This window comes from Poecilia reticulata, chromosome 15 (genome assembly GCF_904066995.2).
Source record: "Poecilia reticulata chromosome 15, P_reticulata-male-v2, whole genome shotgun sequence".
NCBI lineage: Eukaryota > Metazoa > Chordata > Actinopteri > Cyprinodontiformes > Poeciliidae > Poecilia > Poecilia reticulata.
This window is the reverse complement of record NC_088844.1, coordinates 10,726,264-10,737,676: the sequence shown is the minus strand read 5'-3', so window position 1 is coordinate 10,737,676 and position 11,413 is coordinate 10,726,264. Positions and strand designations below refer to the sequence as shown.

Here is an 11,413-nt window from a genome sequence, read left to right as displayed (position 1 = left end):
ACGGGAAATCACCCGTTCTTCCCGGAGATAATGGACCAAGGATCAATTCCCCAAACTACCCAGCAACCATTTTTATGTAAATTTCTGTAAGCAAAACGGTTTCAGAAAACCTGTTTATCTTTAATACAACAGGGAAAGCCCAATTTTGACACTGAAAGCGTCAGAATATATGTAAAAAAATAATAAATAAATAAAAACTTTTTTTTTCTCTCTCTCTCTCTCTTAAGCCTGACAAAAATGTGCCTGACTCATCTAATAATCTCCCAGTTGTGGCTTTATACAAAATATTAAATGAATGTGGGATATGTTTGCATTCAGCTGCGAAGAACCTGAACGTTCATGAGCTGATTCCCCTCTTCCTCTGAGGGATACATCCCACATCCTGACGTCAGCTGGATGTGAAAGTTTTTCTCCCCACTCCAGCGTCCAACTGACGCATTCACTTATCTGCTCCACACCAGGAATTTGAGGTAAGCAGGAAACCCTGGATTCTGGGGGGAACTTTGTTGTCTGGATAATCTTGAACTTACATCCATGCTGTTGCTGTTGATTTGACGTAAAGATGGATTTATGTCGAGCTGAAACTTTATGAGAAGATTTAAAGCCCAGCCTGCTGTGTACTCTCATGTTGCAGCACTCAGCATTCCTCTTGTTGTGTTATGCAATGCAGACTTTCTGTTCAAAACAGCTAAAATGCTGAACTCAGAGGATTTCTCACTCTCTGGTTGCATGTAAATCCGGCTGATGGATACATTGGGAGTGCTAGGACAGCACAGATGTTGTCCCTGACTAACACAGCGACTATGTTCTCTAACATCCCCCAGAAATAATTGCAATACCAGATATGAATGGTATTCATTGACTTCTATGCGAAATGATTTCGCCTGTAAACTCTTAGAAAGCGGCATTCAGTCTGCAGAAATCTATATCAAGAGCAGAGAACAATTAGTGGTTGATGTTGAAACATTTTCTTTTTCTAGCTAGCCCTCTTGTCGAACATCAAATGGTTTGATAATGTTCCTCAACGTTCTCAAACGCTATCTGTGGACTAAAATGTCAAGATCTTTCCTAATAAAAATGTGAAAAATTGAGGAGTTTTAAAGAAAAGTGTATTGTGGCATTTTTATAAGGGTAGTTCTTAGATTAAAATATTCTTGATTTTTAATTTTTTTTTATTCCGTGGTCATCCAGAGTTTTTCCTGCTCTTAAGTGTGTTTGATTTTTGCGACAGTGAAGTGCAGGTCTTTCTAGATTATTATTGTTTGTTTCTAAATAGCAGTTAAAAATCTCTGCGAACTGAGAAATGTAAGCCTTGACCGGTGCCAGCTGTTGATCAGCTAATCAGAAACTAAAAAGATATGATTTTTTAAATTCTGGTCAGTGAATGCAACATACGTGCTAGCTAGCAGGTAGCACTTGAGAGCAACACTCTTAGATGTGGAAGTTGTTACTGCTGGAAGAGGACTCAAACTTATTGAATAAAAGGTCAGTTTTCCACATCCATCTGTTTGAGCTTTACAAAATCACTGGAAATCTTCCCCACGCTCTCTGATGGATGCATTTCTTGCTACGACTCTCAACTCTTCTGTCATTACTTTGTATTTTACTTCCAATGAGCAACATTTATATAAAAGTCTATTTTCATTTGTCTTTTCATTGAATGAAGTGTTCAAAAGTATCCATTTTGTCATTCAGCATGATAGTGATTCAAAAAGCAATGTTGCTTCTTTTGAGGCATAGATTAACATAGCAAGGCCTGGATAAAGGGGATAACAATAAAAGATGAGTTAAGAATAAGAATGTTCTACAAGAAAACAAGAGAATTCAGAATTTCCCCCAGTGTTTTATAAGCCTGGCGGGCCACCAGGCTTTACTTGTGCCCCCACCAGGCTGAACATTGCTTTTTTTTTATTCTTTTTTTTTTAATGTTTGCATTTTTTAAAACTTTATAGTTAGTGCTCAGGCATTAATCTTCCAATCTTTCAATAACACATAATTACCAAATTATATTTTCAAATTTCCTGTCAACTTTAAACACTTTTTAACTCTAAAACACGACGGGCTGTTGGATGAATGACTGCCCTGTGGCGCCCAACCACCGGGCTTTGCAAGTTTTCTTGGGGAAACATTGTGAATTTTTATTAACAAAACAAATAAAAAATTACAAAACTTTCATACTAAAGCCTGGTAGTTTTGAGGAAAAACAGTGGTAAAAAAAAATAGTAGACTTACATATGGGAGAAAAAAATATCTTGTCTTGATATATTAAACTTTGAATGTTTACAACATAAAATGAAGTGTGGCTTAAGACTGTTAGAATCTTAATGTAAAACTTTCAGGAAACCATCACATTACTTAACCACAACTGAGATGGTTGATGAAAATAAAACAAAAAAACATTTTGTGTTTCCATTTGGTTTGAGGTGGTTCTGCTTTTAGGACGGATCAACACCTTGTTTGGTTCCTGTTGTGACTTGAGAGTTACACACGTCTGTCTCTTGTTCTGTTCCCACGACTTTGACGTGTCACGTGCGAAACCGTGCTGCGTTACCCCGAGCGTTGTGCTACTTACTGAGCTCCAGTGGATAACACATTGAAGGCTCATGTTTACAAGTCCGTCCGCTTCATCTGATGACACGTCTGATAAAAGATTCATTCTGAGGAAAATCTTAAGAGGTTTCTCAGAAAGCAAATTTTCTGAGAGACTCTAATGGCCTTCAACTCACCACTACAGTTAATGTGTTCAGCAGTGAGCGCCGGTCTTGCCAGGATTTCCAGGAAAAGATTGTTTTTTAGGTCGATGTTGCACAATGTTTTATTTAGCTTAACTGTGTGGGTTCTTCAAAGTGTACACATTTCTGTTGAAGTACTTAATGAGACACTTTTAAAACTTCTAAGGCGACATATATTCTGTTTACATATACTTGTAAATAAGCTAAGTTATTAGGTGAGGTTGAATAAAAATATCAATAACCTCGTTTTAGCGCCATAAACTAACACACAGCATCCAGTCTGCTTTGTTAGGAAGGAGTCTGTCAGTATCCCACGTCTACATTTAACATTTGCCCAATATCCCTTGCAAAACTTCTCCAAATCTATCAGACGTGTGAGGACATCTCTTCTCCACATCCCTCTTTTGTTATAAAATGCTGTGGTTGAGATGGACACAAGCCCAGAAACACAAGTGATCACGTTTGTGTGTGTGTGTTTTTTTTTTTAAAGAAAAAATTTACAAAATTGAGGAACAGATTCGAGAGAAACGGAAATGCAAACAAACTGGAATTACCCGAACACTCGGCACAAAGAGAAGCTGGGATAGGGGATTATCGTCGACCCTCTATGCCAGCGACAAAAACCTGGGGAGCGATCTGATGAAGCTGACGGGATTTCAAACTATGGGGAAGAAGGATAACGCAACCAGGTTTAAGAAGGACAGAGCTGTGAAACTGATGGAAGTCGACAGAAAACAAAGGAGAGAGAACAAAACAGGTCAAAAAAGAGTCACATAAACCAAGAGATTCACAGGATTCTCTTTACTAAGCATTGTTTACATTTAGCTTGACGCCGTTTTGGGTGAGCAGTAAAAGCTTAATGTCTCACTATTGGCAAACACTGCCGAAAAGTTTCGTTTGGTTTGAGCCACCTTTTTTTCTTTCCAGCGTTACTTTATTTAGATTTATGAGAAACTATAACATTCCCAAACAGAAGGCTTCAGCGAAAGCTGAATGTCGGGCGAAGCTAAATGAAGTTCTGGCGCCACTTCTTAAAAGCTTCAAGGCCGAGCGAGTTCATACAGTTTGCGGTACACAGGCATGGCAAACCTAAAAACCTGTACCAAATCTTTAAAAAATCCATCAGTTATATACAGATTTTTCTGTACCCTTCTCCTGACTGATACCTTTGCACAGTGATAGCCTCTCCACCAATAACGGTTTTAACTAAACAATGAACATCAGCAAATGCCAGGAAAGTCTTACAACAAAAGATAAAGTTTATTTCAAATGAATGAAATTCAATATAAACATTCTTATGTGTAAGAGAACCTTCACACCAGAGAATTTTGAATAAACAGGTCAGAGGATAGTTTACTTGGTTTTGGACGAGCGTCTCAGCTCATTTAAATTTTGTTGCTGACCAAACAAACAGTGTGAGAGAGCCGTGTTCACGTTCAAGAGCCAATGAATATGTTTTCTGATTCTAAAAAAATAAACATATAGATTTTATTTTTCCTGATCTCATTGTACTTGTCGTCTGAACCTCAGATTTGTAGGATTCAGGAACGGTCGATACTCGAATTTGCATTACAGTGTCTTTTCCAGACGTGATGAGTAATTTCCAAATGCTTGAGGGGAAATAAATAAGTCAGCAAAGCCACTTCGTCATAAAAATTAGTCAGCGCAGGTTCATAATGTTCGGTTTCATTTCACAGTTTAGAACAAAAAAAAAAAAGATCTGACGCATTAATTTTGAAAAGTGACAATCTAAAACTGAGAATATTAAAACAGAAACCACTGAAATTACAAAAACTTATTTATTTGCACATTTTAAGTCTACAATTTACACAAGGTTTTTTATTCGTACCTCAATCAGAGGTACGGCCCTGACTTTGAATATTATATCTAAATACTGGATAAAAATATTAACAGGTTTGTTAACTGTTCAGCTGAGTGGGTTTAGATATTTTGTACATAGCTATGAATTTATTAGAGATATTGGTTTTAGGAACTGTTTACATGTTTGGTGTTAACCTTGGTTAACAAATAATGACATGATGTAATCACGATTGAGGTTAGACTTGAATCATTTTTGAACCACTGAAAACTTTGACTTGACAGAGTTGTCTGTTTTGTTTTTTTCACGTCAGCTGGTGAAGCATTTCACCTGAGAACGTTTTCACTAACTGCGCACTTTTTAACTTAAAATATATACTCAAAAAGCTATGTGGCGTTTAATTGTGAAGTTCGAAAGGATGAAATTACTAAAGCGAAGCTCACAAACTTTCCTAGAGTGTTTTCATGAAACTCATCGGTGCCCAGTTTTTCCTCGCTCTGCTTTTGCCGGTGCTTGCAGTAACTACCTCTAGGAAATGTTAATTGTGTGCCAGTGTTGAATGCAGAAAACACCATAAATGCTAATTCTCCTCCTTTTCTTATTCTAACCCCGGGGCAGTGGAGGAATGCAGCGGTCAGCTCTGTCCGGTGTTCAAAATAAGACCCAGAGTCGTGTTCCTGCTCTGATATCACTGCCAAACCAGACGAGACCTTTAAAACGGCCAAGATTTCAAGACAGTGTTTTCCCTGGAATCTCAGAGCAATCCGCACGCATATAATTTTCCGACTGTGCGTGTTTTTGTATGTGAAATTCAATGAGGGCTCGCCGGGCCAAACAATATATCCCATGTTGCTGCAGTCCGGGAGGAACACACCCGTTGCAGACCTTTTCTAAATCTAACAAATCCTGATCCAAACCAGCTGTCCGTGCAGCAACATCCTCTTCCTTCGTTCTGTGGCATGAAAACACTTCATGGATGTAGAAAACTCATGAGAACAACCTCCGGTGTCAAGGAGTAAAACTTCTACCTGAACGGGGTTACTAACGTACGCTGACCTCTTTGTTTAGATATAAATAAGTTCAGCCACACACACACACACACACACACACACACGCGCGCACGCACGCACGCACGCACGCACGCACACACACACACACACACACACACACACACACACAAGGATGGTTTCCTTCCTGAGAAAGGTCAAGACTGCAAGTCTCAGCAAAGGTGAAGTGAATTAAAGGCGTGTCTGTGTGAAGGAACGAGTGGAGGTCGCACCGTTTCCGCGTTGGGTTTCGAGAAAAGTTGTTTTAAATTAAAGCTGCGGAGCCAAAAGATAAAATTACATCAAGTTACTCCTGGAATGCGGCAGATTGTGGTGAGAGTGTTAAGATACTTTGCATTTCTCTGCAAAGATTGTTTAACCTCAGGTATTTTCAAGACAGCAGCACAGACAGAAAGTTAGTTTTTTATTATTATTATTTTATGTAAGGCCATTTTCATTTCAGTCAAGCGGTTTGATGGACGTTAACTAAAAATCAAGTTCGCTCAATGATGTCTCTGCTCAGGGAAAAATGTCTCTGATGTTTTATAATGATTATAACGACCCGATTGGAGAAACAACAGATTGATCAGATTTATAGGAGGAAGGAAAAACCTCTCTAAAAACGCTAAAGTCAGCTTTTGTGAAAAAAGAATTTAGGTGAAATGCAGATTTCTGTGCATATATCATCTGCAATGCATAAAAAGAAGCAACCTGAAACAAATATTCTTTGGCTGTATAAAAAGCTAACTCAGTGTCCTCCTTAGAAATGTATCTAAGTGGCTAACCACCTGCATTTAGTTAAATGATCATCAGATAAAACAACCAAATCTCTAAAACTAAAATGTTTGAGTGCTTGCAGGAGAAACTACATTACTGCTGCACATCTATACAGAAACACATATGAGTTCAATGCGATTTTTTTTCTTTTTTACAGCCACAGGATGGTCATTTGGTGAAGAGAGACCCAAACCAAGAGATGTCAGGAATAATTCAGGAACCAGAGAAACCTGGGACTGCCAATTCAGAGAGACGTTTCTGCTCTCAGCGACTCAGATATTCATAATTAATTAACTGCCACATGTTTTAATTTAGCATTATATAGTAAATTAGGACACAAATAAAAAGCCTGTTCTGAATTTTTCACCATAATGTGAAACAATCTACTGAAAGCATTATGATCCACAGCCTTAATAGTGTCTATAGCGCAAACAAATTAGCACCACTAATAGACTGAGCAACTTGGAAGAGTTGCTCAAATCCAGGCTTTGTTCAAGAGTGGGTAGATCAGGCCACCATAGATAGAAAACCTAGAATAATTCTGATCTGTAGTTTGGTAAAATCCACTTAGAAGTTGAGAAACTAATAATAAATAAAGAATTTATAAAAGTCTCTGACGAAACCACACATTTCGACAAACAGCCATCAGAGAGCTCCGGCTGCCCAGACTAATGGTGTCATAATTACCCTGTCGGCGCCACAGCAGGGCTTCGGGTCAGCGTCTCCAGGGGAGCTAAAGGTTTCAGCTGTATAACAACACCACAAATACAGAATAAATGTGAATAAATGTGTTTGGGCGCTTTGCCAAGAAAAGGCCACTGCAGAGAGCAAAAAAAAAGCAACAAAAAAAACCAATCTTATTCTCAAACCAACCAGCCTGACAACCATAATTCCTGTCTAAATCATGTCCAGTCACACCGCCTCTCATTTTTACAGCATACAGCCTGACACTAAGTGGACCTTTGTATTTATATCTGTGGGTGGCTCGAGAAAAATATGCGTACTTTAAATTCCTTCAGTGGTTTTCTGTTCTATGTTTTGGTATATTCCTCTGTAGGTTCATCACTCTAATGTTAATAGACGACTTAGGCTAATTTAGCCTCATTAGTACTTCAGTGAGGGGCTTAGCATTCCCCTCCCCCCGTTCACAAACGGTTCTTTGCTGGTCAGGGATCAGAGTGCAGCGTCACAGCTTTCACACAAGCCGCAACTTTTTCATTCAAAATGTTTAATTCAGTCGCTTTTTCACACTTTAATCTGCTGGTCTGACAATCAGAGCGATCAGTCTGATTGTTCAGTCACACACACACACGCACACACACACACACACGCACGCACGCACACACACACACACGTTTTCCTACCTCAGAAAGGTCAAGACTGCAAGTCTCAGCAAAGGTGAAGTGAATTAAAGGCGTGTCTGTGTGATGGAACGCCTTTAATTCACACCACTGGTTTGAAATGAAAACTGAAATGACTTGGAAAATGGCTAAGAAATGACCATTTCTAAGAAATGACCAGTGGTTATTAAAGTTTGACCACTTTTCACTGACTGCTGCTGCAAAATATATGAAATAAAGTCCAACTACTGAGGATTTTTTCTTTAAAAACTCAGAATATGTAGCCTAAGCTAAGAATCTTCTCAGTAACCGTGTTGCCATTGTCTGCACAATTGTGCAATTTGACAGTAAATTTGCTTAATGGAAACACGGCAATTTTGAAAAAAACTCAAGTTTTTTTAATAAAATGTTTTGGTGCCAGGATGAGGTGGTTTGTGGCCTTGTCAAAACTTGTTTATTTTGCAGAACTGCAATGGAAACTTTTTTTTTTTTGCATCATACGAGTAACATGATCAAAAACCTGATGTTGCCACTGGCGCAAACCACAAAGAAGAAGAAAACAACAGGAGTAAGTTTCAGGATGATGCCGCAGAATGTTTTTCAATAATTTATCGTGTGAACAAACTTATTCACTTGATTTTAATTGCGTTTCTTATTTGATGGAAACACGACGCAAAACTGTGTGTTTCTAACATAAGTGGAATATTGACAAAGCTTTGTGCACATTTGTAATGGAAACACTGTACAACTGAAATACAAAATATGGAAAAATGCGTAATTCAAAAGCATTAAAGTTTACAAACTCGAGTTTTTATCTGGCTAATCAGTAGCTAAATACTTCAACTGTGAGTGTAACGCCAACACCTGAATTTGCAGGAATTAATTTGAGACCAGAGCAGGTTTTTTGTTCCTTACAATCACCTTGAAGTAGATAAAAGCTTCTTTCATAAAACATTTCAAGGCACAAATCCTGGCCAAGGAAATAGCCACAGAGACAAGTTTGGTTCGTGGATCATTAGACTGATGTGGAGACGACTTACAGTTTGTGTCACCAGCAGGATTTATGAACGTAAACAAGAAATCATTTTGGACAGGGAGAGTAAGGCCAACAACAGTTAAAGTTGAGATACTTACTTTCCCAACAACAGGGTTACTACCCAGAACTTGTCCTCTGCTGCTGTTTTGAAAAGCAGCAGGTATGGGGAAAGATCAGACACCGGTTTGACACGTATTGCTGAGGGCTGCCTGCACCACAACATTTTTTTTTATTTACATTTTTTAAAGGCATGCCTTTTGGATTCTGTTCATCTGCTGTAGATTGTTTTTTTAGACCTTTAGAAAAACAAAGACCGAACCAGAGGAGGAACAAAGCAGCAGTGAAAACCTCAAAAAACATTTTGAAAAACCTTCAGAAAGCCTAGAGAGATATACTCAAAAATCGTGAAAATGCTAATTTAAGTCACTTTGCACAGACGTAAACCTAAACAACTGTATCTGAGATGTCACCTGGAGGTTGTTTAGAAATGACCAGCGGTTATTAAAAACAGCCAAGCTTGAATGAGGTGGAGGTCAACCATCTGTTTGGTGCAGTTGAGGGTCAAAGGACAGGAAGGAATTTGGATAGCAACAAAGATGGAGACAAACCGCATCAATGAAAAATAATTGTCACTAAACCTGAAACCAAAGAACACAGCTAAACAGATACCTGCTGAAAGGCATTCAAACTTCGAACAGCAGGAATTTTGAGTAACAAATGTTTTTTATGGTCACTTTGACGAACAGAAGAAATGATCTGAATGCATCACTGTGGGAACTCCGGCTGCTTATCTGTGAAATTGTGCCAGATTATTTTTCTTTAAAAAGCAACTAAAGCCAGAGGTTTTATTCCATTTCTCTTTTCTGCTGGCTCAGGTCCAGACAGGCCATCGCGTCCTGCCGTGATGGCTCCCTCCAGCCCTACCTCTCCTCTCCTCCACCTGCTGCTCTGTGCGCTGATGGCCGACCTGCGTTTGGCTTACATCACGCACGGCAACTTCATCTACTACTCCAGGAGCCAGGACCCCCAGCCGTGCAGCACGTCTTCAGTTTCCGACTGCAGATGCAAGAACTTCCAGCTGTCCAGCGCCCACAGGCCCCTGTCTCACTCCACTCCCGCTTTCCAGGGGAAACACTTGACTGTGTGGTTCTCGTCTCCCGCCACCGTGATGCGTCTGCTGAACAACTCGGAGGTGAGGCACCTCACGCTCATCCACTGCGGGCCTCCCGGGGAGCCCCGGGGGGCAGCCTCGTTCTCTCAGGAGGGTTACTTTGCGGTGCAGCGCTTGGAGAGGCTGACGGTGGTGAACGTGCCCGAGAGGCCGTTTCACCCTTGCACCGACGCAAACTGCGCCAAGAGAACAAACGCTAACCAAGACAGAGACAACAGCTTTGCATTTGACTCAAACAAGTCCAACAAGGACAGGGACACCAACATGGACCTCGTTGCTGAGGCGATGAGAAGCTCTTTGAGAGCGTCCTCGCCTCAGATCCAGGACATCTTCCTGGGCCGGGAGCGCGGAGCGGAGCATCACGAACAGGCCCGACTGGGAATCATCCACAGCTCCGTGCTGGACTGGGGAGCCGAGATCAAAACGTACACGGTGCTCACACACATAGACAGTGACGGGACGCTGCCTTTCCCTGACCTTCACCTGGCAAAATTACCAGAGGCGTCAGTCATCTATGTCAGCTTTGTGTACTGACAAAAGACTTACTACGAACCACCGGTAGCATAACACAGGCCTCTATTTGGACCTACACTTTGAATATGGTCCGTGGGTCAATGAAATGTGATATAAAAAGCTCTGTCTTTTTAGGCTCTCTACAGGCATCTGGTGTAAGATAATTCAGTACATCACCATTCTTAAAGTTTACATTCAAATAAGTTCAAACAACAAACCTTTTAGATTCTAGTTTGTTATAAAAAAAAGTTACCTGGTTTGGTAGATACAAGTCCTTTCCACGCCAAGAAATTTAGAAAATGACAAAACATTGTTCTTCTTCTTGTTTTTAAAGGTGATTAAATTGTCTTAATTGACAGTCTAACCCTTTCTGTTTCTGTGGAAAAGGAGCTATAACTATTTGTTTTGAAAATCTTATGATAGGACAGGACTCCTCCATCACAGAGAGGCATCTTTGGGTCACCAAGTCTCCTGATTAACCATCAGATAATATTTATTTGCAGGAAAAAAAACCCATAAGGAATCTTGTTCTGTCCTCTTATCACAATCGATGTTTGAACGTAGCTAGAAGCTACAGGAACATTAACTTGATCTGTGTGACAAACACCCCACATGTTTTTGGTGTGAAATCAAGCGTTAAGATGTGAAAAGGCACCTCAAGCTCATTGTTGAGTACAGTGGAGGATCTGTTATGCTTCAATTATGGTCTCTTCCAAATGACATGGAAAATGCTTTAGAGAACATGATATCGCAAACTCTTTCAAATACCAGGATATGTGAAGAAAAAAAATCCCTACTTAATTGTGAATTACAAGCCAGATCAAGTTTTTTATGGCCACCTAACTACACAAAGAAAACAGGCTGGGTGAGCTGAAGAGAACTGGCACAGGATGAACTCAGACTCAAACAGAAATAAGAACCTGACAGTCTATTTTTACTTGGGTGAGGTTTTTCAACTGTAACCAAAGATAAACACGTT

At 39.8% G+C, this 11,413-nt stretch overlaps 1 protein-coding gene across 1 annotated transcript in view; it reads left to right on the top strand.

Moving 5' to 3' along the window:
• Positions 1 to 239: 239 nt before the first annotated feature.
• The window catches only part of LOC103476692 (uncharacterized), an 11,953-nt gene continuing 779 nt past the window's right edge, over positions 240 to 11,413 (top strand). The window contains exons 1-2 of the mRNA XM_008429185.3: positions 240 to 470; positions 9,626 to 11,413. The exon at positions 9,626 to 11,413 is cut by the window's right edge and continues 779 nt beyond it. Of these exons, the coding sequence (XP_008427407.1) occupies positions 9,655 to 10,455 (801 nt within the window). The 5' untranslated portion in view covers positions 240 to 470; positions 9,626 to 9,654 and the 3' untranslated portion in view covers positions 10,456 to 11,413. The remainder of the gene's footprint in view (positions 471 to 9,625) is intronic.